The 25,179-nt window shown below is 61.0% G+C and overlaps 2 protein-coding genes across 6 annotated transcripts in view; one reads left to right on the forward strand and one right to left on the reverse strand.

Moving 5' to 3' along the window:
• The window catches only part of SH2D2A (SH2 domain containing 2A), an 8,078-nt gene extending 6,779 nt beyond the window's left edge, over positions 1-1,299 (forward strand). For all 5 annotated transcript variants that reach the window (XM_029935947.1, XM_029935949.1, XM_029935951.1 and 2 more), the window contains 2 exons: positions 566-737; positions 1,211-1,299. In XM_029935947.1, coding sequence (XP_029791807.1) covers positions 566-733 — 168 coding nt within the window. In that variant the 3' untranslated portion in view covers positions 734-737; positions 1,211-1,299. The remainder of the gene's footprint in view (positions 1-565; positions 738-1,210) is intronic.
• A 4,610-nt stretch (positions 1,300-5,909) lies between these two features.
• PRCC (proline rich mitotic checkpoint control factor) lies at positions 5,910-24,257 on the reverse strand. The gene is made up of 7 exons (XM_029935952.1): positions 23,510-24,257; positions 16,821-16,868; positions 14,206-14,772; positions 11,903-11,998; positions 9,547-9,690; positions 7,955-8,020; positions 5,910-6,292 (listed from the first exon to the last, which is right to left on the reverse strand). Exons 1-7 carry the CDS (start codon positions 23,975-23,977, stop codon positions 6,206-6,208), a joined length of 1,476 nt encoding a protein of 491 aa, XP_029791812.1. The 5' UTR covers positions 23,978-24,257; the 3' UTR covers positions 5,910-6,205.
• Between the last annotated feature and the right edge of the window lie 922 nt (positions 24,258-25,179).

A 25,179-nucleotide genomic window follows, 5' to 3' on the forward strand; every position in this document is an offset into this window, starting at 1 on the left:
GGCCCTCATGGGACCGATGACTGTCCAGGGCCACCTGACTATCCAAGCCAGGATCCCGGGGCTCCCTAGACACCCCTCTCCACCTCCGGTCCTCATACGCCACGGATTCCCGCTGGGTCCCTTTCCCCAGTTTCAGCCCCATCCCCCCTCATCTCGACCTCCCAAGAGCTTCTTAACTGGCCTAACCACCATGCTGGCCACGTCTGCTCCACTCTGCCCCAAGGAAGAACGGTCTTTCTGAATCAGTCCGTGTGGCCCTTCACACCGGCGGAGGCAGGGGACCTGCTCCTCAGACTTCCCTGACCCACCACAGAGGCACCCACTTGTCACCTGGGTCTCCCCTCTGGCCCCGTGAGCTCCCTGGGGGAGGGGCTTGGACCCACTCGGCTGTGTCCTGAGCACCCAGCACAGTGCCTGGCACAGAGCAGGTGCTCAGGAAATGGTTGCCGAAGGAATGAGAGGGGGTTAGGCCTCCTCTCCAGAGGCCGGACCCGACGATGCCCTTGAGGCTGCCGGTCAGGTAGAGGGTGGAGGGTGTGACTGAGGATCACCCTTCTCTTGGCAGAACCCAGCTGGCCAGCAGCTGCATTCTGATAACTCCGTGACCGGTCAAGGCCCTTCTGTGCCCCACCAGCCCCTGCCCTGCTGGGGGCACACCCTCCCCCACAAGCTTTCTAGACAGAGGACAGAGGACAGAGGACAGGCGTGGCTCTCCCTGGGGCCCCCTCGGTAGCCCGGTGAGTCTGAGCTGGGGGAGGACAACCTGGGAACGAGGTCCAGAGACCTTTGCACGCCAGGCGCCCTCCTCAGCCAATGTGCACGGAACACACTGTGGGCGATCAGACCTAGAGAGGACCTCAGCCATCATCTGTCACAAAGATGGCAGACCAGTGTCATCTTGCATGCCAACTGCAATCCATTGGTCGTGGCTGCCGAGGGCACCACGTTGGGAAGGATGTTAAGGTCAGATCTGCACTCAGCAGAAAAGGGCACCATGATTGATTAGTGATGTCTGCTACGGGCAGGGAGGCAGGAGGAGCCGTGTCTCCTTTGCCCTTACGGATCCAGGCCAAGTTCCTTGCTGTGCCAATGAAGACGGAGCCAGAGAGGGATAGTGACTTGGCCAAGGCCAAGGTCGAGAACCCAGCTTCCTAGTTACCCCGTTTTGCACTCTGTTTCTTACCCCACTCGCACTAACTCTTTTCCACAGGAAATGTCAGAGATCTCCTCGGATGGGAAGCCTGGCGACTTTCCAGAGTTCCACTGCATGGGGGCCTGGGTTCCGGTTCCCTCCCCCACGTCGCAGCTTAGCCCTGTTCCCTGGACAGGGTGCCCCTCCCCCCACCCCGAAAAGAAGCCTGGAGTTCAGAGGAGCAAGTGTGGAGTCGCTTCCTTTTAGGGATACACCCACTGGTTCCTTCCCGAGTCCTTGAGAATCCCGTGGCTCGCTGACCGGTGGTCCTCTGCGGAAGCAGGGGAGGGCGGCCCGCTGCCTCCCGCCGCCTGGCTTCTCCTCCTGGCGTCTGATTTCCTAGGCCCTCTGAGCTTCTGAGGCCTGGGCCCTGGTCCAATGCTGCTGTTGTCTGAGGAGTGGTTGGCAAGAACAGATGTTAGAACGTGTTTGTTGATTCTTGTCTGGCTAATAAATCATCGCCAACCACCTCTCCCCACAGGGATCCAAGTACTGCACGCTCCTTCTGTCTGTCTCCGGCTCCCTCTGTGTCCTACCGTGGGGGGGCAGGTGGCTCAAGATCCGCTGCGTTGGGGGAGAGGCTCTGGGGGTTGAGGGACACCCAGGCAAGGGTCACGATTCTGGGGGCTGGGAGACTCCCAGGGAAGGGACCGCCAAGTGTTTTGTTCTTGGCAGGGCCAGACAGGTAGCCAGGGGCAGAGGGGAGGCTGTGTCCCCTGGTGGGGGTGCCGGGAGAGAAGGGGGATCAGTGAGGAGAGCGGTTGAGGGGCAGCCCCTGTCCCCCCTTCCCCAGCCCCCCTGCCAAGCACAGGACTGGGAAGGGGAGGGTGCGTTGGTGGCCTGGGTGTGTGAGCCCCTTAGGAGGACAGGGGTCCTGTGGGGGCTCTGAGGACGTCTTGTCTTGTGTCTTCCCACCCTCTTGGGCTTAGGCCTTGCCTCACAGGACCCATCCCGTCCTCTGCCCTCTTGTGAGGCTTCCTCCCCTGCCACCCTCTCCACCCAGACCCACTTGGGGACCTGCCTCTGCCCCTGCAAAGCTCCACACCTTGCATTCCTCTCTCAGACTGGGGGTCCCTGACTCCGGGGTCCCACCTGTGTGCCCAGTTCTTACACTCTCATTACTACAGGAGTTTAGTCAACACAGTGCCCATCGGGGTCCCTCATCCGGCCAAGGGAGCCCCACCCCCACCCCAGACTCCTCTCTGAAGAGATGCTCCAGAGGCCTGGGCACTGCCTGCTGCAGCCCCCGCCCCCCAGCCTGGCACGGGCGCCAGCTCCGGTGACTAGTGAATTCTCCCCCTTTGCAGCCAGTGCTGATCCGCTTAAGGAGAGCTTCGGTTGCTGAGTCAACAGGGTTGGGGTTCCACTGCCTTCTGTCTGTGCCTCTCCTGAGCAGGGGGAGAGAGGTGGAGGGAGGGGGGGAAGGAGCAGATGGCTTTGCTGAAATCAGGGAGGGAGGCTGAAAGGGCAGGACTCCGGGGGTGGAGGATGGGGACAGGGAGAGGGCTCCCCGCTGACTCCAGTGCTGGGGGGCACAGAACCAGGGCAGGCTCACCGGACAGCAGGAGCGGGAAGTCGAGTCAGAATGTCGTCTGGGGGTGTAATGGGATCAGCGGGGTGGGGGTGGGGGCAGAAATGTGACCCCCTTGGTGTCTCTGAGGGAACAAAGCAAGAGGGGGCCCCCCCTCTGCAGCTCAGGGCAGGTGGGCTGGGAGAACCCTGGGTCCTGTGCTGGCGGGTGGCCCCCACGTTCCTTTCAAATGGAGAGAATGCCTCCCTGCTTGCAGCAGGGCCGAGGCCACGCAGAGGAAGGGCGCAGCAAAGCAGGACTGCTGGGCTGGCACCCCAGAGGCCCTGGCACCACAGGGCAAGGGCATCTCCCCAGTCACTGCATCCTCCCTGCCGCCCTCCACACAGGGCGTCTCTGGCTCCGCCCCTCAGTCGCTCACCCCTGTCTTGCAGCCTGCCTTAGACCTCGCTGGGAGTGGGGGGCACAGCTCTCCCCTCCAGCCCCTTCAGGCACCAGGGCGGACCCCAGGGCGGATCCCGTAGGCTGTCTGGCCTCTCTCGTCCTCCCGTGTGTGCTCCCTCGCTAACGCAGAACCGCTCACTGAGGTGCCTGAGCTGGTAGGGGCCGGGCAGGGGTGAGCAGTGGTTACTACCACAGCCTCCCGGGTCCTGGTCCACAGCACAGCACCCTTACCCCCGACCCGCCCAGGAGGACCAGTGGCGTCACCGATGAGGTCCCCCCCACTGCTCCTAAAGCCCTAGAACATTCGTCACCTAGTGGCAGAGGAAGGGGAAGACACAAGGCTAGGCGCCAAAGCGCTCCCCCAACGCTGCGGCCGCCCCGGGCCCCACGGGGCTTCCGGCAGCCCCTGCACCGCTGCTGCAGCGCCTCTGGGGCCAGCTCGGCACCCCCCCCCCGCCGCCCCCCTGCTTGGACCCCAGCGGGGCAAGGCATGGCCGGGCCTCTCCAGGGCCAGAGGCCTTAGTGTGGGGGCTCCGACCACTTCCATCGGCTTCCATCCCTGTGCAGCTGCTGAGACTTATGACCTTGAGCTTTCTGGGCTCTCTGCTCCCCTGCCCCAGGCGGCACTGCACCCCAGCCGCTCCAGCAGCTCCGGGGCCTGTCTGGATCCACTCGGACCAAAGCCTTTGCCCTCCTCCTTTAAGTTCCCATCCCCCATTCCTCCTCCTCTCCACCATCCTTCCGGCGTGTCTGCTGTTTATTCATCAGAACTTGAGGCTACTGCCTGCAGAAAGCCTCAAGGGCTACTTCTTTTTTTTTCTAACATTTTACTTATTTTTGAGAGAGAGACAGCATGAGCAGGGGAGGGTCAGAGAGGGAGACACAGAATCTGAAGCAGGTTCCAGGCTCTGAGCTGTCAGCACAGAGCCCGACGTGGGGCTCAAACCCATGAACCGTGAGATCATGTCCTAAGCAGAAGCCGGCCGCTCAACCCACTGAGCCCCCCAGGCGCCCCATGGGCTACTTCTAACCTGTCAGCATTTCTCAAGGTGACCAGGAAGTCCTAACCACTGAATAAAAGGTCACCTGTGGTAGGACTAAAAAGTAGCTTTAAAAAAAGTGGCCCCAGGGGCGCCTGGGGGGCTCAGCTGGGTGTGTCCAACTCTCGATTTCAGCTCAGGTCATGATCTCACGGCTCGGGAGTTGGAGTCCCGTGTTGGGCTCTGCATAAACAGTACGGAGCCCGCATGGGGTTCTCTCTCCCTCTCTCTGCCACTTTCCTACTCGCTCGCACGCTCTCAAAATAAATATTTTTTTAAATAATAAAAAATGTAAAAAGTGGCCCAAGACTATTTGCAGAGAAGTGAGGTGGGAGCAAGAGGCCCTGCCCTACCGCCCACGTCTTGCCTCGCAGCCCCGAGCCCCTGCAGCTCCGCTGCCAGGCTGCCCCCGCTGGGCCCTAGGGGTGCAGCAGGCCGGGAGGCCGGGCTGCAGGTGCACACATCGGGTACAGAAGACAAAGCTTTGGATCTCAGGATCTCAGACTTCCGGGGCCCATGTGACCCCCTCAGATACCCCAGCGAAGGGACCTCAGCCCAGGTCCCGATGCCTCTGCAGACAGTGGATGTGCTCCTTCCAGAAGACGGGCTGGAGGCACCCCCGCGGGCGGCTGCGGTCCCAGTGTCCCCGTGGGATGCAGGAGCCCTGTCTGGCTCCAGCCCCAAGTAGGTCAGATTTCAGATAAGTGGGTGGTTTTCCGGTAAGTGACGGAACCCTCCTCTGTACTTAATGAGAAACAGGCTCCTCAACCTACCCTGCACACAGGACCAGGAGACCCTCCCTCCCGCCCCTGCCTTCTCGCGTGCGGTCCCCACGCTGCCACACGCTCCAAGCCACCCCCATGGCCATAACCTTCACCTCCCGGCGCTTCCCTTGTCCAGAAACCGGCCACTGGAGGCGAGCTGCTCCATCCGGCGCTGCCAAGGCGTTTCTCGTCAGCCCTTCCTGAGCGCCCTGGGCTGGGGACGCGCTGTGGCCCGGTGGGGTGTCCCAGCCACAGTGGCCGCAGGCTGCAGCCCGGGACAGCCCGCCCCTCGAGGGGGGAGTCACGCCCCAGGTCCCGCCGCTGCTGCGCGTCCCAGTGCCTCGTGGCCAACTCCGGTCCCCGACCCGACCACCTGCCCCACCCCCACTCACCCCTCCCTTTCCAGCAAAAAGCCAGGGGTCCAGAAGTCCCCCAAGGAGACCTGTCTGGCCCCCAAGCTCTACACAGAGCTTCCAGACCATTCACCGCCAATGGCAACTGGTGTCAACGGAGTCCCCTCCAGGGACAGTCATTTCACCTCCTGCTGCACTGAAGCTGACGGGTAACCATTCTTCCGTGTCACAGAAAGGAGCTCCTTGATGTCCTCCAGTCTTCAGACCCTGGAGCTCAGTGACACTTTCCAGAGCCGGGACCACAGGCCCCTGCCCACCCGAGTCGTGCCTGTACTTCCTAGGGTCTTCGATGGGCATGAGCCTGCTCGGACGGTGGGCACAGAGGAGGAAAGCCAGGCAAGCACAGGGTGGGTCCTGAGGGTGTGGGGGGGCTTCACACAAGGTAAGATCAGGTCCAGGAACAGGAAAACACAGGAGAAAGATCCAGAATGGAAAAAGGAGAGCACACTATAGAGGAGGAGAGGGGTCAGGGCAAGAAATGTCCATCAGACTGAATGTTTTATTTCAACAGACATCCCTGGTTTAAAAAAAAAAAAAAAAGGTGGAGGGAGGGGTCGCCGTCTCATCACACCCGCGGGGGGCAGAGCCCCCACCGAGGCGCAGAGCACCCCCCCCCCCCCGTCTGAAGCATCATCGCTCGAGTCTTTGCTCCAAGGCAGAGAGGAGCTGAATTTTCTAACTTTTGTTAAGAAAAATCTATCAAATGTGTTCATTCTCGCAGAGGCGAGAGCTGGGTCCTCAGGGAAGGAGACCCTGGACTTGGAGCATCAGGGTCCCACGGCGCCGGGCCACAGGGGGTCCCCGGGGCAGTCGGGTGCGCAGCCTTAGAACCCGTACTTGGCTTGGGTCTGCCGGCGGCTCAGCTTGTTCTCCGACCAGGCGTTCTTCAGCTCCAGCTCCCGCTCCTTAGCCTGCGGCGAGAGACGGGTGGGGGGCGTCAGACCGGGGTCCCACCGGAACACGCGCGGGGAAACAGCAAGCCCCCTGGGAGACCTCGGGCTCGCGCACTCAGGTGGAAGGCGAGCCCCGGAGCAAGCAAAGGGCAGCTAACGGGTTTAAGCAGGACAAAGAGGTCGCTGGCCCTGGGGCGCGGCTGGCTCAGCGGGCGGAGCACGTGACTCGTCTCAGGTCCTAAGGGTGAGCCCCCTGTGCGGCGTAGAAGGGACTCATCAAATCTTTATATGGGCCCCTGGGAGGCTCAGTCAGGTGAGCATCTGACCCTTGATTTGGGCTCAGGTCATGATCTTACGCTTTGTGAGTTAGAGCCCCGCGTCAGGCTCTGCGCCAACAGTGCGGAGCCGGCTTGGGATTCTCTCTCTCCCTCTTTCTCTACCCCTTCCCTGCGTGAGCATGCGCGCTCTCTCTCAAAATAAATGCTCAAAAAGTAATAATAAAAATCTTCATAAAAACAAAAGAACCCTGGCCCTGAACCGCTCCCTGGAAGACTGGACTGAGGAGGCTGGAATTTGCATCTGAAAGGAAGATACCAGATGCCTTGGGTGCCTGACCAGCCAAATGGGACAGGACAGTGTCAAAGATGGGGACAGGGCACACAGGACACCAACAAGTGAGGCGGCACCCCAGGGACCCACACACTTCCCAGCACAAACCGAAGCTGTGCAAAGCAGCCCGGAAGGCACCAGAACTGTGACTTTGCTCGGCTGGTCTCAACGCCGCACGTGGGGGGCGCACGGGGCCACCTGAGAGGAGGGGCTCGCTGACCCCGCCCACTTCCCCCGGGAAGGGGCGGCGGGGAAGACTTAGGGTTTAGGGACACCCGGTGGGGGGGCTGTCGTGAGCCTCGGACTCTTGATCTTGACTCAGGTCATGATCTCACGGTTCGAGACTTCAAGCCGCCCCCCTCCCGTCCACTGGGCTCTGCACTGACACCACAGCGCCTGCTCGGGACTCTCTCTCCCTCCCTCTCTCTCCCCCTCCCCCACTCACGCTCTCTCTCAAAGTGAACATTACAAAAGGGAGGTAAGCCAGGGCGAGAGCGGCGAAAGCAGATCTCCCGATGGAATCCCCAGGGGAGGCCCGGGACAGCGTTCAAGGCGCCAAGTCTCCACAACACGTCCGCTTAACTGTTAGGTGAGTATCTGAGAGTCGCCGGGTCCACTCAGAGAAGTAACAGTCTAATTCCAGAAGACGTTTCTGGATTATCTGTGCTTGTTAACTGTCTGTGTTGCTTCCTGCTGCAGGAGTGCAGAATACGGAACCAACGTCCGGTCAGGTGGCTGCTTTGTTAAAAGCTGGTGAGCCGCTTCCTTAGAGTCTTAAATCCCTACATAGACAAACTCGCCCTTTATTTTTGGTAAACTTGCCAAACAGAAGCGAATGAGACGCCCGGATATCTGAGTTTCCACTTAGTCTACTCCAAGCCCCTGCACTTGAGCCTTCGGGGAAGTGGGAAGTGACAGGTGACAGGCGACAGGCGGGGTGGTAGGCAATTCTGAAGGACACATCCCCCCCCTAGTGGCCACATGGAGAACGGGCCCTGGGCGCGGCCAGGGGAAGCTGGGGCCTGGCGCCTGGGCTTCCGGGCAGACCTGGGTTTGCAGGGACCCGCTCACCTGATGGATCAGGTACGTGATCTGGTGCTTCCGCCGCTGCTGGCCTGTTGGCTGCTCACCTTTCTTCTGCGAGGGGAAGAAACACACTCGTTAAGCCACAGGAAGAAAAGCAGAAGCATCTCACTCGCCCAGATGGGGCAAGGCTGGGGCCTTAGAAACCAAGTACTTGGCCCGAATCCTGGGGGAAAAAAGTCGGCTTGTAGCTGATTTTATGTCCCTACACTCACAAAACAGTTTTATTAAAGCCATTATGCCAAAGACCCAGGCTCGGAAGATCTGCCTGAAATAGCCTGCTAATATCCCCACCGGCCTGGGAACGGTTGAGGTCAGGACCATGTCTTCCATTTCGTCGGTAACCGCACACCACCCACACGGCGGACACCGTCCTTTCTCGACAGGTCAGCCGCCCAGCCCGCTCCTACCTGAGGCTTCCCAAACTCTCCCGGCCCCGGCCTCTAGATGAAAGCCTGCCCCCCTCTAACGAGTGCCCCCAGAGACCCTGCAATCAGAATTTTCACCCCCACCCACCTCTTCCTGGTCTCCCAACCTCCACCCGTAACTGTGCCCAAGCCCAAACCAAACTCTGATGCAATCGCCTTCCTGCCAAAGTCTGCGCTGGTCTGGGCTTCTCTGCTGCGGGGTTCCGGCCCCCCAGCGCCACCTCAGACCAGGAGCGCCCTGTCAGCCCCACCCGGCCCCCAACACTCACTCCTCTCCGGAGGGCCCTCAGCAACCCCCCGCCCCGCTGCGCCGGAAAGCCGCCACTGCTGGGAGCGGTAACGCCATGGGCCGGCGCAAAGCAAGGACCCCAACTCCTCGCTGCTGTGGGACCCTGTTGGGCGTGACCCTGGAAGACGGCAGGCACGAAACACCTGCTGGCCATGGCGAGCGCTAACCAAGGTGGCCGTCACACTGTGATGACGCTTCCCGGCCCACAGTCCTGACGGCGCGCCCTCCAGAGCGGTGTTTCCAAGAAGCGCCGATGGATCTACACTGATCTAACCCACAGTCCTCTGCTGTCCTATGTGACCGCCAGCTCAGGTAAAACAGACGGCGGGGGCTCAGATGGCCATCTGTGGCCACAGAACAAAGCAGAGAGAGCGGGAGGGAGGAGAAGGGAAGAGGCCCTTGGCCTGGCTGGAGCTGGGCCCGGATCCAGGGCTCCCCCGCACCCCGCCCCGCCGCAGGCTCCTAAGTGCCCACCTTTGCTGTGCTCACCCCCGGGGGCGGGGGGCACGGGGAGGGCAGGCCGACTGAAGGGAACTAGCAGAGAGGCAGGAGTGCGAGGCAGAAGGCCCGAGAAATACAATGTCTGGAAAGCCCGCAGCTGGCCAGTAACGACAGCCAGGAAGCAGAGCCCCAGGGACAGATGTGCCCTGGCCTGACGGTGGAGGAGGCGACGGAGGGAGGGCCAGGGAGGAGGCGCATCATCAAACTCCTCCTGCGAGCAGAAAGTGCGACTGCTCCGCCCGCCGGGTCTGCAAAGTTCTGGAAAGTTCTGCAAGGTGAGGCTCAGCACGCGCTCCAGTTGACCACGGTGTGTGCTCTGGGGCCCCCGAAGTTGACCGTCGCCACGGAGCCTCCCCACTTACTTTGCTGAATGACTTCATGGTTCTCTCTTCTGTCAACGACTTGGTCACCCACTGCTGGGCTCCGCTGAGCTGGTCGTCACCTTTGATCTCCACAAAGTTGACCTCCTCCCTCCCGCGGTTCCTCTTGCCTTGCAGCCGCTTAAACTGGAAAAGGAGAGAGAGAGAGAGAGAGAGAGAGAGAGCGCGCGAGCGGCGGTGGGGGGTCTGGGTGAGAGGTCAGGGACTCACTGGAAATCCAGAATTTATGACACCCCCCCACCCCCCCCGTGCGACACCCTGTCACCCCACCAGCTACCAACCCCGACGCCAGAGGAAAGGCTGCCTATCGGAGGGACTCCTGCGCTCAGGGAGAGCGAGGCCAAGGCGCCAGCTCCCAAACATGAGCGCGCAAGGGGCCCGGGTCACTGCTGGGAACGCATGAGTTCAATCTACCAAAAAAGACCACATCCAAGTTTCAAATTAGGAAGTCAGAGTAGGGGGCACCTGGGTCGCTCAGTCGGTTAAGCATCCGACTTCGGCTCAGGTCATGATCTCACGGTTCTTGAGTTCAAGCCCTGAGTTGGGCTCTGTGCTGACAGCTCGGAGCCTAGAGCCTTCAGATTCTGTGTCTCCCTCTCTCTCTGCCCCTCCCCTGCTCGCAATCTACATCTCTCTCTGTCTCTCTCTCAAAAATAAACATTAAAAAAAAAAATTCAGAGTAAAAAAATATCTAGGATTCTTCCTCTAAAAACTGGTTTTTACGTCTGCTCCTTCTCACTGGTCTGGCCTCACAAAATCAGCAGACCGCACACCAGCACGGCCCTCAGAGGCGGAGCTGGGGACAGAGGGCACCTCGCAAATAGAGGCCTGGAAAGTCTCCTAAGAGACCGACTATCACTCTCTCTTCCCCTCCTCACCAAGTGTGCAGGTCACACCAACACTGCGCTCGTGCCCGAAGGCGGGGGGGGGGTGGCAGTGAGGACGTAATGCAAACACTCAGAGGCCCGAAGGTGAGCCAGGCCCAGGTCCCAGCGTCAGAGAGGCCCCCTCCGCGGGGGCGCTCCGTCCGCAGGAAGGGGATGAGCTCCCTGCTGCCTCTTCGGCCGAGGACAAAAAGGGCCCAGCTGCGGACCGTGTCCAGAATGCACCCACAGGGGAGTGGACGGACACGCTGACGGCAGGGAGCGTGCACAGGGACGGACGGGCACCTTGCTGGGAGAAGGCGAGCAGGCGGTTATTTTCCGTAAGAATCTGAACGCAAAGAGAGAGAGCACCTCTAGTCCTCCGGACCGCCCCCCCAGTCGGCTGGACCTCCCTGCGGAGAGAACAAGACTTCGCGCCGGAGCACGGCCCGACGGCATGGCCCAGGCTCTCCAGGTCTCCCCGGGCTGGGGTTAGGGAGCCCAGCGGCCGGGGACCCTGTGTGTGAACACAGGAGTCATTTACTGTGGCTGCTGTCCCCTCCCCAAATCCATCGTCCCCTTTGGCTTTCACATGAACGAGCCCAGTGTTCCGGCCTCTCACCACCCGCCTAAGCCCGTGCCCATCACACCCCTGGGCTCCCCCCCCCCCCCCCCCCCCCCCCCCCCCCCGGCCCCACGTGGCCACGTGACCAGACTCTAGTCAAGGAGAGGGAAGTGTGGCATCCGCAGGGACTTCGGGGAGGACTCCCGTCCTGTGTCTCCACCGGCCACAGAGGGGGCGGCTGGAATGCAGGCGCGAGGGCGGCAGCCTCGCCACCACCGCTGACCGGAGGGACGGCCGCGCAAGGAGCAGGAGGGCCCGGATCCCCGGCCACTACGCGGGGCTGCCCTGACACCCTGGGCCCGCCCGCCTCCAGCCTTCCTTGAGGAAGAAAAAAATAAACTTCTCTGATATAAGACCCTGCACTGCGGACTTCCTGCCACAGCGAATCCTAACTGAATACGGTTAAAACAAAACAAAACAAAACCCACACCCAGCACAGAGCCCAGTGCGGGGCCTGAACTCAGGACCCTGAGATCAAGACCTGAGCACAATTCCACCACAGGGGCGCCTGGGGGGCTCAGTCAGTCCAGCGCCCGACTTCGGCTCAGGTCGTGGTCGTGCAGGCCAGGAGATCGAGCCCCACGTCGGGCTCTGTGCTGACGGCTTGGAGCCTGGAGCCCATTTCGGAGTCTGTGCCTCCCTCTCTCTCTGCCCCTCCCTTCCTCGCACTCTCTCTCCCTGTCTCTCCAAAATGAATACACGTTAAAGACCTGAGCTGAGACCAAGAGTCACATGCTCAAACGACTGAGCCACCCAGGCACCTCCCTCCCCCACAAATTTTTCTTTACTTTCAGATTTGAAACCTGGGGTCTGCGGGTCGAGGATGGCCCCCCCTGCTTCATTAACTTACTGCCTCGTCATCGATGAAGGAGGCGTCAGGGGCAATCTCCGGGGGGGGGACCAGGGCCGGGTCCTGCGCAGGGTAGTAGCCAGCACTGTAATAATCCTGCAGCCAAGAGGGTAAGAGACACACCAACTGAGGGGCGCAGCGGCCGGGGACAAGGTCTGGAGCAGAGCAAACCCTCATCGAAGGGGCTGAGGAGGCGCCCCAGCACAGGCCCTGCGGGCAGCCCAGGGAGAGGCCCCGAGGACCCACCCGTGACTCGAGAACATTCTCTGCAGTTCTCTGAGAGGCATCACCCAGCTGGACGGACATCCTTCCGGGAAGGGGGACAAGAAAGAGACATTCTCCCCTGCTTCGGCTCACACCCCGCTCCCTCAGCTGCTCCCCGGGGTAAACCCCGACCCTCACGCCTCGTGCCCTCAGCCCCACACGTCCTGCCTGTGAGATGGAGATGCGCTGGGCTGCTAGCAGAGGGGAGGGGGGAGGACACACCATCCCTGCTCCCTGTCTTATATTGGGCATCTGGACCCAAGGACACCAGCTGCGATGGGGAGGGGGGAGGAGGGGACGGAGCAGATCTCGGATATGAAATAAATCCACACATCTGAAACTAACACAACATTCATCACATCAACTATAGTTCTTTTTCTTTACTTGTTTTTAGGGAGCAAGCGCGGGAGGGGCAAAGGGAGAGGGAGAGAGAGTCTTAAGCAGGCTGTGTGCTCAGCACAGAGCCCCATGCAGGGCTCGATCCCACATCTGTGAGAGCAAGGCCTGAGCAGCAATCAAAAGTTGGAGGCTCAACCACCCCCCAGCTGCCTTTGACTACACTTCACTAGAAACCTCAGATGAAGTAAATGGCTTCAAGGGCGGTGTGGGATTTACAAAGCTGGGCGCACACCAGGCGGGTGTCGGACGCTTGGCCCAGGAATCTGTGACCCGCTGAGCCGGGCTGTCCCCCGCTGCTGCTGCGGGTCTGGAGGAAGAGGGCGGGGGCCAGGCAGGCGGCCCTCGGGCTGAGAAGCGGACTCCCCCCTGCCCACACTTCCTCCCAATTCTTCCACTTTTGCCCAAAACTCCAAAAAATGACCCTTTAAGAACATCTGTCTTATAGTGAGCTAAATCGGAAGTAAGGCTTAATACTGACCAAATAAAATACCTAAAAACCCAGAGCGACCAGAGCACGATCTTCTATAACGCACGTAATCGCAGGTGCCCTGGGGCACGTCACACACTTGCACATGCGCAGACCGCCTCGGAACACGGAATGCATGGTGGTTAGTCATTTAAATGGCTTCGGTTGTTGTTGTTTTTTGTTTTGTTCTGCTTTGGCTAAACAGGTCAAAACACAATACCGAAGGGCTTGTCTGGGTGCCCTCAGAGCCCACCCCCTGTGGGTCCCTACTCCCACCGAGGCTGTGGACTAGCACCAGCCATTCAGAGAATGGAGGTGGCCGAGGGGACTCAGTCTTGCAAGGGTCCCAGGCTGGAAGACGGTCGCCAGTCAGCCCTGTGCGCCAGCAGCACCGCCGAGTCCCCGAGCCCCCGGAGCCCTCTCCACCCAGGGTGGAGGCTGTCGGGGGAGTCCCTCCTGAACCCACTCACAGCCTGGCACTCCGTACTCCCTGACGCTCACAGCAAGGCTGGGTGGCCCTTCCTAATGGCACTCGGATAAAAAGTTACCCCAGCTCTTCCCTGGGCATTCGCTCTGTCCCGGGCCACCACGCTAGGCCTAGGCGGACAGGATTCCCGCCACTACGAGGCCGTCACCACCCCTCCCCGTGTACAGGTGAGGAACCTGCCCAAACCCTCGCACTGGGGATTCGAAGCCCCACCTGCCATCAGACCCCGCGAGGCCACAGCACCACTGCGGTCCCCTGGCTCCTGGGGACAGGGGCCTCCATCCTTTCGACTTCCCGTGGCTCCTGCCTCCCCCATCTCCCCTTCTGCATTCAACTCTCCAGCCCCCCTCCCTTCCTTCCTGCTCTCAGTGCACCCCTCCGGCTCACCCCTCCTCACCACCCACGCCAAGAGCATCTTGGATCTCCCGCCTTGTCCCTCCACTCCTCCCCAGCGCCCACGGGCTGGTTTGCAGAACAGAAGGTCAGTTATGTACTTCTACCTGCCAGACTTCAAGACGGGCAATTGTTCAAAGGTGGTGTGTTTTGAGGCCAGAGACGCACAGGAAAATCGGGGTGCCAGAGACAGGAGTTCAGCCAAAGCGAGACCACTGAGGCCACGCCCCCGGTTCCCAGCTCCTGCACGGCCACGCCCCCACCCTGCGGGCCCGCCCCCCGTGCCCCGCCCACCTGATAGTAAGCACCAGCGGCACTGGCGTCGCCGTACATGGAAACTGGATTGTAGCCGTAGTCGTCCCCAGGCTTAGGCATCCAAGGGGCCCCGCTGGAGCCCGCCGCCATCTTGAATTCAAGGGGGGCATTGGCCGCATCGTCCAGGAAGGTTGGCTCCGCTTCCGTGCCTGGCGGCAGCTCTCCAGGGACAGCAGGGAGGGGGTAGGGGTACGGCTCAACTCCAGGCGGCTCCGCCTTGTCAGGGAGGGAGAAAAAGTTCTCGGGGGCCACTTCCTCATCACTGTCGTCCTCCTCCTGCGTGATCTGCTTTGTCACCTGCAGGGCGGCGCTCTTGGCGGCAGCCTTGATGGCAGAGGGGGACGGCGTGGTGGTTGTGGTGCCCACGACAGAGGCGAGGGAAGAGGGCTTGGTCTTAGAAGCCTGTCTGGAGGGCTTAGGGTCGGAGGAGCCATCCGCGGGCTTCCGGGAGGAGGCGTGGGGCAGGAGCAGCCTGCTAGTCTCTTTCACAGGCAGGTTTTTAGGCTGGGGAAGCAAGGCAGACAGGCCGGCACCCTCGCCGGATCCCTGGGGGGCGCAGGTTCGGGGAGGAGGGAAGAAACGTGACAAGTGAGATCTGGTGATACGTATTATCAGCATCAAGAACAAGAAGTACAGGCACTCCGGCCTCAAGTCTTATCAGCCCGCCCCTGCTTCCTCCGAACGCTGCCCACCTGCTGGCTGGGTGAGCCTGTGTGCCCCCACCTCAGGCCCCTCTGCGGGCTGCTTCTGCCAGGCCGGAGGGCACCCCTGCTTCTACGGTTCTTGGCGAACACGATGCCCTTAACCCCACATCACCCTTCTTCCCAAAGAGCCCAGGGCTCTCTCCAGCTCATCGCTCTACCTCTCTCCAGGTCTTGAAGGTTCCTCCTTCCCTGCCTCCATTGGATTGCTACTCAAAGTCAAAACAAGGCTCTGTCGAAAAGACCTTCGACATTCCTCCCGTTGCCTGAGGAAAGCCTGACACAGCTAGCTGAAGCCGGAGTCGAGCAGTCAACACCTCCATCTGTAAGCTAACTGGCTCAGCCCATCCGGAGTCCCTGCTGCCCAGAAAACTTGCTCCAAGTCTGCTTTCTGTTTGCTACGGGGCCAGCCTGGCCAAACCGTAGGACTCAAGGAGAGGACAGCTTGAAAACGGAGAATGGAAGAAGGCCACCAGGGCCCTGTCCAGGAGGACCAGCAACGCCCGAGCAAGTGAAGACAAGCCGGCGAGGCAAGCAGACAGAACAGCGCGTCTGGCCAGCAGGCTCCTCCCCCTGCTGCGTGTCCACAGCTTTGGAACATTCCAGCCAGGCAGACCACAGAGACCCAAGCCTGGAGGGACCGGGCCCGGGGGCCATGCGGTTCACATGCTCAGGCGGCCTCGGAGCGTGGGACTTCTCAGACGGCTCAGAGATTGCAGCCACACCCCTGTGCCGTGCTGGGTCCCCGCTCTGCCCAACAGTGGGGCTCCCTACACCCAGCCCCACCGCCAGCTGGGAGACTGCTCTGCACTCCGGAGGCCGTCAGTGGCCCCCACGACTCAGGCTGCCCTCCCACCTCCTCCAGGAAGCCATCCCGATAACAGAACCTCAGCCTCGGCTGTCGGGTTTTGCTGTGACCCCTCTTCCACCACCCCCTACAAACATGGCCTCCACCTGACCGCCCGGAGAGCTCCCAGCAGGGGAAGTGGTATCTTAGCAGAGTCAGGGGAAGGGGCAGCTCTGGCACCATATACCTGAGTCACAACATAATCTGACAAAAGCAGGACCACTTGTGTTTTTGTTTCTTCCTGAGACCTACGATCCACAAGATCGGAGAGCACAGAAGTCCCCAGTGCGGAGTGATGGGAAGGAACTCCCGGGGGCGGGATAAAGGCGCTGGGACAAAGGGAAGCAGGCCCTTCGGCTGAGAGATCAGCTCCCGGCAGCATCCGGCTGAGGACTTCCGGTCTCAGGTCTGGAGCAGGAGCCAAGTGCAGCAGGGAAGGGCTTGGCCTCCCGGGTCAGGGAGCCCGACTCCCACCCTGCCCCCCCCGCCCCCCCCCCCCACCGTCGCTGACCCCAGACCAGTCCTTCAGCTCGCGGTTTCCACCGGCAGAAAGTCGGGGGGATGAGAAGGCCGTGACTCCAGCGCCACTTTGAGGGTTAAATCAAGTCGGTGCTGGTGAAGCGCTCAGAGCCCGGCCTGGCGCCTGGCAAGCGCTGCTCACGTGTCTACGTCCCAGGTTAGAGACGAGACCCAAGCTGGGCCACTGGAAAGTGCAGAAGTTCCCAGTGTCGTCTGCCCACTCCGTTCACCCTTCCTAAATAACCCTTTCAGCGGAAGTCATCGCCCAGACCGGCTTCCACCTCCATGCTGCTGGCTGCCCCCTGGCAGGGGTGACGCCATCAGGCCAGCACCAGGGAACGGGGTGAGGGGAGGGCACGTGGCTCCAAGAAAACCCAAACCCCGGGGACGGGGCTGGTCCTCAAACACGTGCATCCGCTCTGAGCGTGATGCGGAGGCGTACCCTGGGCGCCGTGGATCTCTCTGGAAGCGCTGCGGGAGGAGGAGAGACAGGCCCCCCCCCCCCCCCGCCCCATCACAAAGCTTACCTGAAGATCAGCTCTCTTCCTGGAGGGCTCGTCCTCCTCGGAATCTGACTAAGAGAAAAAGAAATGGAATAAGGCCTTCCTGCATGAGGGCGGCCGAGGTGTCTGTGCCCCACCTCTGTGCAGGAGAGGCACCCGAAGACCCCCTCCCTGCGCTGGAGCCACCACCGAGGAAAGGGGTGTGTGGTGACCTCCCCAGGCACTCGCTCTGCCCCCAGTCCTGCTGCATGGGCTCCTTGGCATCCATTTCAACTCCTTTAAAGTAAAACCATTTCCTCCTCTTTGGACTTGGTGGAGAGAAAAGGCCACATCCAGCTTCTCCCAATCAATCTGCCACCAGAAGACGGATGGATCTGGCCCGCATCCCCCCAGCCCCACCTGCCCTTCCGAAACCGCTCCCGCAGACACATAACCACTGGGCCGGGCGCTCCAGCGGGAGCTCGGCGGTGTGTTAACTACTCTTCTGTGCGGTGGTAAAGGTCAAAGCCGTCAGAGAAATCCATTCTCTCTGCAAGTACGGTCTGCTGTCTGCCAGACAGAGCTGCTCAGAGCTGCTCGTGGCCAGAAAGAAGACGAGCACACAGGGCTGGGGAGCGCTTGGGGCAAGACAGGAGGCCATTTGTGTCGCCCTCTGACTCACGGGGCCTGTCCCTGATACAAGCTCTCACACTGGAAACTGCCTGACCTTGTGGCTCAGCACCAGTTCCCGCACATCATCTATCAAGAAGGTGCACGACTATGAAGAGCACGAGTAAACACTCGGTTTTACAAAGTTGACCCCCCGGCGGCGCCTGCGGGGCTCAGGTGGTTGAGCAACCAACCTTGGCTCTGGTCACGTCTTGGGGTTCACAAGTTTGAGCCCTGAGTCAGTCTCCATGAACACACGTCTTTCACGTGCCTGTTCTCGCCTTTTCCACCATAAGGTTCTAGGCTGCCTCCCGGGAGTCAGTGCGCTGATGCCAAAGGTCCCGTACCCACGTAACAAAACCCGTGAGGGGAGCCCTTCTGGGGGGCGGGGGGACAGGGCAAGAGGCGGCCAAGGGAAGGACAGTCGTCCAGGCGGCAGGCGACTCGCTCATGACACTGCACCGGTCCTTCCGGGAACACTTCCCGGCAGGCACTGCCGGCTCAGGTTCCCGGGTGGGAGAAGACGGGCACGGGGAGGTCTCTGCACGGACACCGCGCCGGGTCGTCCCTGCCAGCCCAGGCCCGAGATCCGCCCTGACCAGGCTGCCCGACACCCCACACGACACAGGCGGGAGCACAAGACACCAAATCGGAACTACAAGTCTGAGCGTCGGCTGTGCCGCTGCTCTGCGGAGGGTAACGCACGCACCTACCACAGCAACGTGCTGAAACCGCACAGAAACTACAGGTCCCAGCAGAGCTCAGGGACTCTCGTTCTCGCTGGCCTGCCGAGGCCCCAAACTCAACCACAGAAAAAGCCGTAGGCCCCAGACACCTAAACGTCTTGACCCGTTCTCTCTGTTCCAAACTCCCATTGCCTCGGGACCCGAGCTCCCCCAGCCTTGTGACCATGAAGAGGGTCCGCTCCCCGGCAGGGTCCAGGGACCACCTCACCACGGGGCACAGGAAGTCTTCGTGACGACCGGAGGCACCATATTACACTTTAACGTCTTAGGTAATAGGTCCAAATGCACCCACGTGCAAATAAACAAGACTTATCCAGATTTCGGATGGTTGCATTTATAAAACCGCACAAGCATATTCTCTGTTATTTCTTTTAGTATTTATTTTTGAGAGAGACAGACAGACAGTCAGAGCGTGAGCAGGGAAGGGCCAGACAGAGAGGGAGACACAGAATCTGAAGCAGGCTCCAGGTTCTGAGCTGTCAGACAGAGGCCGACGCGGGGCTCGAACCCATGAACCTTGAGATCATGACCAGAGCCAAAGTTGAATGCTCCACCGACTGAGCCACCGACCACCCCAAGCACATTCTTCTCTCTCAGGTCCCGTGACAAACAAGAGGTGGCCGCTGTGAACGCGTGGCCACACGGTCCTGGGGCGAACAGGACCGACTGCCGGACAGGCGGGGAGGGTGGCTGCATGGCGCTCCCCTCACCCTGACAACCGTCTAAAGCCTGAAAGCACAAAAACAAACCAGGAACCATTGCTGGATTGGAGACACGCTATGACTCCTCACGACCATCCTTCTCCCTCAGGACACCCGGTCCCAACATCAGTGTGTGACATGTCACCAGGGGCGGCACGCGTCACAGCGGAAGCCCTGAAACACCCACGGGAGGAAGAACTGCAGAAGCCGGCGGAGCCCTAACTACCCGTCTTCCAGGGAGGGACAGACATCATCTTTGCCTCTGGGTTCGGACACAGCTGATAAAGTAGCCGGGGCCACAGAGAAGCCCAGGGGGACTGTAGAGCGGAAACAGAGGGAAAACCGCCCCCGGCCCTTTGCACAACCTTCTGCCAATCCTGTCCTAGAAGAGGATGGCAATGCGGAGCTCCCGGGCTCACCCTGCAGAGATTTAGAGACAACTGCTAAAGCCCGTCTGGGCATGCGCGGGTCTGACCCCAAACTAACGGAACGGAAGGAGAGCTCAGCCAAGAACTGTTCAAATACTTCAGGGAAGAAATTTCACTGGCGAACAGCAGGGAGCAGGGAGAGGCCAGTCCGAGGCGCCCTCAGCCCACGGGCACTGGCTGTGCGCGGGCACCACCGTGGGCCATCAGAAAGGAACAGCAATTCGGCTGTCGGCGGGCACAGCTCAGCCAGCGCACGCTACTTCATGTAGACACGGACGACTCCCTTCTCAGGCACAGGGACAGAAGCACATGGGGTTTCTTCCCTTTATCGTGGCCACACACACAGAACGTAACATTTCTCTTTTTTTTAAATATATTTTTTAAGTTTATTTATTTTGAGTGAGAGAGAGACAGAGTGAGCACGAGAGCAGGGGAGGGGCAGAGAGCAAGAGAGAATCCTAAGCAGGCTCCGTGCTGTCACTGCAGAGCCTGACTCAGGGCTCAACCTCACAAACGGGGGCAGCACGACCTGAGCCGAGGTCCCAGGTCAGATGATGCTGAACCGACCGAGCTCCCCAGGCGGCCCCGTGACATTTACCACTTTAACCGTTTTTAAGCATGCGGCTCAGTAGCATTACGAGCATTCAGTGTCGTACGGCCATCATCACCATCCACTTCTGGAACTTTCCATCATCCCAGACAGAAAGCCTGTACCTAGTAAACACTGCCTCCCCCTTGCCCGGGCTGCACCCCGGCCCTGGGACCCTCTGCTCTCCTGTCCCTGGGACCCACGCGCTGCACCCCGGGTGTGAAATCAACAACGGTCAAGCCCGATGCCTGGGGGCAGCTGGCGTGGAGTAAGGAGAACGAGAAGGGAAAAAGAGATGATCGTCTGTTTCGTGGTCGTTCCCATTTCTTCACGCAAATTCAAAACTGATTGAATGTGACCTCACCAGGCACCTGGAGAAAGGCCTGGGCGCTGCCCCAGCCCCACTGCTGCTGACGGCTGAGCGCACCCACATCGGACCGACCATATTCTCTCCTGGAAAACCAGAACTTGGGGAGCCTTGAGGGGCTCAGTCGGTTAAGCGCCCCACTTTGGGTCAGGTCATGATCTCACGGATCGTGGGTTCGAGCCCCGCATCGGGCTCTGTGCTGACAGAGCCTGGAGCTGCTTCGGATTCTGTGTCTCCTTCTCTCTGCCCCTCCCCCACTCATGCTGTTTCTCTCTGTCTCAGTAATAAACAAACATTAAAAAGTTAAAAAAAAAAAACCCAGAACCGGGACTGAGAATGTGGTTCAATCTGGACGGATCAGGAAAGGGAAATAAAACGCGAGAAGGGGTGTGGGCAGGGCAGCCACCCTTCACCTGCAGCAAAAGTTAAGCAGAGGACACCCGAAGACGAAGAGGCGTGAACCAAACACGCCAAGGTCTCTAACTCCGGCCTCCAGGCCCTTTCCCGGGCATCTCGGCGTACTCACTACCCAAGCGGCTCGCCGTGCTTTCTGATCCTTGCCACCCACTAAACCCAACTAATCCCCGGCCTGCTCCGTATTCCCTAAACGAACAGCAGCACCACCCTCCAGCTGCCTGCGCTAAAAGGCAGGGGTCACCCCTGGATCCCGGCTCTCCTCCCGGCCATGCCATCGACTGCCCAGACTGACAGACGCTCGACCTCCCCGCCAGCCCGCAGTGCGCAAGCCGTCACCCCTGTCACACTGTGCCCGCCACTCCTGCTCCCCCAGGTCTTAGCCGCTCTGTGACCAGAGAACTCCTGCGTGGCCTGGAAGGGCGCGTCACTACCCCCAGGGTCATCACAGAGGCCTGTCCGTGGCGCCCAAGGCCCGTGTCCCGGCGCGTCCCCGCGCTCCTGCGCCAGACTTCACTCGCTGCAGGCGCCCCCGAGGCGCGGTCTCTCCGACCAGTGGCCTTCGTGCCACATTCTGCTCCCCCCCTCCCCGGCTGGACGTGCTCCTCCCCACTGCACCCCCTTTCTCTGGCTCCCCCTACTCACGCATCTCCTCTCTGTGCAGACGTCTCCTCCCCCCGGAGGCCTCCCCAGCCCCTGCACTGCACAGCGCCCACTGGGTACACTCCCGTGGCCGCAGCTCTACCGTGGGTCTTCTCCGACTTGACCGGAAATCTACCTCCGCGTCAGCCGCCTGCAGTGGCCCCTCGTGGGCAGAGCCGATCACGGTCACCCCTGTACTCTCACTCCTGGCAGAGAAGCAGCCTAGCACTGAATGCAGGAACGAACAAAGTTCAGAGGTCATTACTTCTACTTCAACACCAAGCCCTAGAGAGAACTCATAAAAGGAAATGTAATTTGTGTCTTCAACCGTGACTCGTGTACTGTGAGTTCACTCCGTGCAGGACACCCGCTCAGACCCGGAGGAGCGCGGCCGCCCCACCTCGCCACCCTGACTCTTCGGGCCCTTTCCACGGGAGTCACGCGTTCCAGACCCGCAGCGCCAACTCAGGCTGAACAAGGGTGGGGAGCCGAAGAAGCTAAGGCGAGGATTTGGCTTTAATGATCCGCGTCACCGCGTCACCTTGGGAACTTCAGGAGCTTCTGAATTACACTGATAGAGGGACAGAGCAGGGGGTCCTTGGGGTCCCCCCGGCCCCACCTCAGCCACACTAAATGGAAGATTCTACAACGTCTAGCAGCAACTCATTCTAATGCTGCCTTCCCAGACCTGCACAGGAACTTCCCGCTGTCCCAGTGCAGGGGGGCAGGCCGGTGCAGGGTGCCTCCCCCCAGACGTCACAGACAGACCAAGACAAGCCAGGCGGAGAGCACCTGAAAGGGGAAAAGAGTGCAGGAGAAAGGACCCGATTCGCCACCGTCTCGTTCAGGGGCTTCCCTCCGCTTGAGGTTAAACCGAGGCCAAAGTTTTACTGGAGCGACAGAAGGCCGCTTCGGATCCCGGACTTGGAACGCCGGACTCGGGGGACAAAGGGCCAAGTAACGTGGAAGAAAGTTTGGAACAAGACGGCGCGGGAGCGTCGGGAACCGTCTCTCCGAGCACTTGCCGGCTCAGGAAACACCCAGCAGCGCTCTGCGAGGGATGCGGAATCATCTAGAAGGCCTGTCTGGGGGGCTCGTGCGCTGGTGGAAGGAGAGAGGCAGGTCAAACAGTGGTGAAACGGGGGTGAGCGCGCGGAGGAAGGGGGCACAATTCACGCAGGTGGGCCAGGAAGTCCTCCCTGAGGAGCCCTCTGTCTTCTAAAGGAGGTGACAGAACAGAAGGCCATCAGGGGTAAGAAGAGGAGGGGCCAGCAAGTGCAAAGGCGGGAGCCGGCCCCCCAGCCTGGCAGGCAGCAAGCGCACAGCTCAGCTTCTCTGAGGCTCCCACGGGTGACTGAAGGGCAGACCGGTCCACTTTTCAGGGGAGAGAACGGACAGCACTTGGGACGAGCCGAAGCCACTGCCTGCCCCGCATCGCCCGGACGCTTCCCGGCTCCTTTACCCCCAGAGCCCTCGTTCCAGAACGCGCCTTCTATTTCCTGTCCTCGGCCGCTGCTTCTAGAAGTAGGGCCCGAGCTTCCGATCTCACCTAGGCCCGGCAATACCTAAGTGGGGAAACTGAGGCCCCGGCCTGGAGGGGACAGACCCGCTCTTCAGCTCCACTCTGTCCTTCTAGAAGTCAGAGCTGCCACGCCAGACACCTGTTACCTGCCAGAGCTCTGCCTTAAGGGAGGGAAGGCCCCGCCTCTACAAATACCCGGTCGCTCCCCTAACGTCCCTCAAACACAGAAGCCGGGATCCTGTTCGTCCAGACCCTGATGGTTTTGGACGCCAGCGGGAAAAGTTCGTCCCAAATGTTCAGGCAAGGGCTCATTCCTGTCACCTCTTCAGGTGCCAGATCCTAAGCTGTTCTCCCGGCAGGACAAGTGCAACCCGGTCTGAGGATGCAACAGGGGAGCAGAAGTAGGCGCCGCGGCGCCAGGGCCGGGTGACAGTACGTGGCCCTTCCGCAGGCGGGTCCAGCCTCGAGAAACCCGCGTGGACAAACACCGAAGTTGACAAGCTTCGCTCAGTTAATCGCAGCGTGCCGGGAACGCCGGGGTCCACAGCCAACGGACGCGGGTCCAGGAGGCAGCCCCGGAAGCTGCCAGGTTCCTGGTCCAGCGGAGCCCAAACCCGAGCCGAGGGGCAGCGGGGGGCGCCCTCCCGGATACTCACATCCCCCTTCCGCAGCTCCGGCGCCGCGATCTTCACGGGCTCGGTCCGCTTCTTTGGCTTGGGAAGGCCCAGGGGGGGCCCGGCACCGCCCACGGAGGGCGGCAGGCCGAGGCCGGGGCCCCGGGGCGACGGCAGCCCCAATCCCAGCCCCTCGCCAACTCCCGCCGCCTCGGCCGGGCTCACGCCTGGGGGTGGGGGGAAGCCCCCCAGGCCGAAGGGCAAGGGCGGAGGCGGCTGGAGCCGGGGGTCTCCGGCGGGAGGGGGCAACAGCAGCGGTGGGGGAAAGGCTGGGGCCAGCATCTGGGGGGGTGGAGGCAGCAGGGCCGGGCCCTTGGGTGCGGGGAGAGAAGCGAACAGGCCCCCTAAAGCGGGCCCAGATGGAGGGGCCGCCGCCTCCTCCTCCTCCGGCTCCGGCTCAGCCTCATCCGGCTCACTCTCATCGCTGCTGGCGTAAGCAACCAGCGACATGGCGCCTCCCGCCTTTGGGGCGCCCTTGCCGGCAGACGAGGCCTACTTGAGACCGGGGATGTCCGGAGGCCTAGTGGGCCCCGCCACTGGGCGGGGCGCGGCACCGAAAAGCCCGCCTTCTCCGTACTCTGGGGCTAGGCCCGGTAGGAGCCCATGGCCACGGTTGATTTCCACCGAGTAAGGCTTCCCTCTTCACTTAAGCTCCCAGTCCCGGGCAACTACACACAGTTAATGGCCGCCGAGTCACTCCGCCTCCTCCTCGCCTCACCAATACAAGAACTACAACTCCCAGAGGACACTTTGGCCACAACTCCATACTCCGCCACTGGGAGCTCAGCGCAGGGCACGGCGGGAGTTCGAGTCCGAGGAAGGATTAAGGGTCGCGCAGAGAGCCAAGAGGGAAACCCGCCTCTGACGCGAGGACTCCTGGGATGAGTAGTTTCTTTGGTCCTCTGACGATTCCTTAGGGGACTACAAGCCCCATCGGTCACCGCGGTAGTCAGCGGACGAGTGGGAGAGCATTTCGGTACTTGAAGTTCCCTAGGGTAGCCGTGTGGGCGCTAAGATTGATGGGAGATGTAGTGCTCTTAGGAACCGCAAGCGACGTCGGGAATAAGAGGGAGTCAGCGGGGATGGCGAGTGGGGGAAAAGAACTTAAAGGAAAAGTGAGCTCTGAATGAACTGGTGCAGCCCCCGAGTGACCTGAAACCAGTAATTGGCCTAAAACACCCCAAAAAGGCGGGGGCCCGAAAGACTTGTACAAAATTGGGGGTTAAGAAAAAAGTGAGATTTCGGGAACCAATAATAAACGTGTGAGAGCTGAAACGAATGTGCCCCGTGTGGGGAGGTGACACCCTCGCCGTGCACGTCCAGGAAGTCCCTTCCCTCTCCAGCCTGGGGTCTCCCTGCTGCGGCCCAGCGGAGAGACGGATGCTCAGGGCCTGGCAGCAGCACTGTCGGCCTCAGTTTACTCCCTTCCCGAGTGGCCTTGGGAGAGCCGAGGCATCACGGAGCTCATCCCCCCCCGCCTGGGCCTCCCACCTGTCCACCTGCGTGTGTCCTGGGCACCCGTCCCTCTCTGTGCCCGCTGTTTGTTGTGGTGCCTTCGTGTGTGACCGTCATATCCACCCATGTGTACATGTGTCCCCCTCAGGCTTGCGCTCTCTGCCTGCCTTTCGTACCTGTGCACCTGTGATTTTGTT

The sequence above is a fragment of the Suricata suricatta genome, chromosome 3 (assembly GCF_006229205.1).
Source record: "Suricata suricatta isolate VVHF042 chromosome 3, meerkat_22Aug2017_6uvM2_HiC, whole genome shotgun sequence".
Classification (NCBI taxonomy): domain Eukaryota; kingdom Metazoa; phylum Chordata; class Mammalia; order Carnivora; family Herpestidae; genus Suricata; species Suricata suricatta.